The sequence below is a fragment of the Apaloderma vittatum genome, unplaced genomic scaffold, assembly GCF_000703405.1.
Source record: "Apaloderma vittatum isolate BGI_N311 unplaced genomic scaffold, ASM70340v1 scaffold19743, whole genome shotgun sequence".
NCBI classification, from domain to species: domain Eukaryota; kingdom Metazoa; phylum Chordata; class Aves; order Trogoniformes; family Trogonidae; genus Apaloderma; species Apaloderma vittatum.
In genome coordinates this window covers 1-2,082 of record NW_009706626.1, presented here as the reverse complement: position 1 = coordinate 2,082, position 2,082 = coordinate 1, and the positions used below count along the sequence as shown (strand labels likewise).

General features: G+C 61.4%; 1 protein-coding gene across 1 annotated transcript in view; it reads left to right on the top strand.

Annotated features, from left to right (window-relative positions):
• CLCN7 (chloride channel, voltage-sensitive 7) overlaps nucleotides 1-773 on the top strand; it is a gene marked incomplete at its 5' end in the record, with an annotated part of 15,190 nt that extends 14,417 nt beyond the window's left edge. Inside the window, 4 exon segments of the mRNA XM_009865869.1 lie at nucleotides 208-238; nucleotides 241-374; nucleotides 482-562; nucleotides 687-773. Of these exon segments, the coding sequence (XP_009864171.1) occupies nucleotides 208-238; nucleotides 241-374; nucleotides 482-562; nucleotides 687-773 (333 nt within the window).
• Between the last annotated feature and the right edge of the window lie 1,309 nt (nucleotides 774-2,082).

The window sequence follows — 2,082 nt, the reverse complement described above, 5'->3', positions numbered from 1 at the left end:
GGGGTCTTGTGTGCCGTGCTGGGGTTACCTCCGCATCATCCTGCACCCCTCTGGGCTCAGAAACCCTGAGTGACTGGGAAACAAGCTGTTCTTTGCAGTTGATCCATCTGCCCCGTGCTCCTGCCCTCTTCCCTCCTTGCCCCTGTGTGTTGCCCTGGTGCCCATCAGTGCTGCAGGACAGTCCCCAAGAGTCTCTTTCCTCCCAAGGTTTTTGTGGAAAGGGCCAACCTGAGCCTGGTTTTTTTCTGAAGGATTTTCGGGATGCCTACCCTCGCTTCCCGCCCATCCAGTCCATCCACGTCTCCCAGGACGAGCGGGAGTGCATGATCGACCTCAGCGAGTTCATGAACCCCTCGCCCTACACCGTGCCTCAGGTAATGGCCAGCGACCCCTCTGCACCGTGGCATCTCGGGGGTCATGGGTGGGTGGTGGGTGCTGGCTGGGGATGCCACAGCACACCTAGCCTGGCTCTGCCTTGCAGGAGGCATCTCTGCCACGGGTGTTCAAACTTTTCCGAGCTCTTGGACTGCGGCACTTGGTGGTAGTGGACAATCGCAACGAGGTGAGTCCCCACTCGCAGCATATGGGCAGCCAGGGCTCCTTGGGGTGGGAGGGACACGCATGCTGCCTTTGTCCCCAGGCTCTGCATGCCAGTGTGGGGCTGTACCCTGTCCCTTTCCTGACAGGTGGTGGGCATGGTGACCCGCAAGGACCTCGCCAGGTACCGGCTAGGGAAGGAAGGCCTGGAGGAGCTCTCACTGGCACAGACGTGATGTGTGGCAGCACTACCCTGCAGAGATGTACCCTGGCCCCTCGGAGCCAGGGACACCCTTTTGGAGGAGGTGTGGAGAGGACTTGGGCCACCCTCTGCAGGCATCGTGGTGCCCGGAGCACCGGTGGCACACTGCCCTGGCTCTCCTGCCTTTTGCTGCCCTCCCACGTCTACTGTCTCCTCACCCCTTTCTCTGCTTCCCCAAGGGAGCAAAACGCACTCTTGGCTCCATTAGCTCCTGGCATAGACTCTCCCTTAGGGTTGGGTGAAGGCTGGAGTGTGCTGGGAAGAGCAGAAGTGCCCTGCTGAGCTGGGTACAGTCCCCTGCTGTGGCATGTGGGCTCTGTCTCCTCGTCTACCCAGCCTGATCTGTTTGGGACCTAGCCCTGCCTTGGCCCCTGCTGCAGGGCCTGTGTGGGGAGCGGAGGGGACAAGCCCCAGGGCCCTGTCCCCCCTGCCCTGTGCTCTTTCTGGCTGAATCTGGCTGACCCCTCGGTCAGGCACTTGCGTCTCTGCCTCCTGGCGAGAGAACGGGGCTGTGCCGTGCTCAGCTCTGTGATAAAAGGGCTCCCATGGTTCTGCAGCTGCTGCCTCTTGCTTTTTCTTGGCTCCCTTGGCCACTCTGACCCCAACCTGCCTGTGGGGAGACACCCCTGGGGTTCGGGGTAGGGATGGGGAGAGGATTTGCTGCCTGCCTTGGGGCAGCGTTGGTCCTAGTGTGTGCCTCTCTGTCACTCCTGCCCTCCTCCCACCATTGCTGCTGCCTCTCCCCTCTGCCCATGCTGGGGTCTGTAGTCACCCCTGGGTGTGTTTCTGCACTTGCTGCAGCTTGTTCTGACCCTTTCAAGCAGCCTGGGCGCTGCCAGGTGTCCCAAAACCCACTGTCAGCCCTGGCTCTGGCAGGGAAGAGGGGAGCAGAGCCTGCACTCCCTTGGATGATGAGGAGAGCTCCAGCCCTGGCACCTCAGCTCACCCATCACCCACCATCCTTGCTCCTCACCTTGGCATTGTCCCCTGCCCTGTGTTGGGGCTGCCCCCTCCTCAGCCAGGCGAGGGCAATGGGGTGCCTGGAGGGGCTTTTTGACTGCGGGATACTGTGCTGAAATAAAGTCTGTTTGTACTTTTATTACGGTGCTGCCTGTCTCCTGCTTTGGTCCTGTGGGTCAGTGAGTCCCTGGGGCTGAGCTGAGTCCCTGGGGCTGAGCTGACCCCCAGCCCCACTGCTGCTGGGCCAGCACAGCCTCAGGGAATGAATGTTGGGGGGCTATGTGATGGGGCTGGAGTGCTCAACACCAAGGATGGCTACCCCT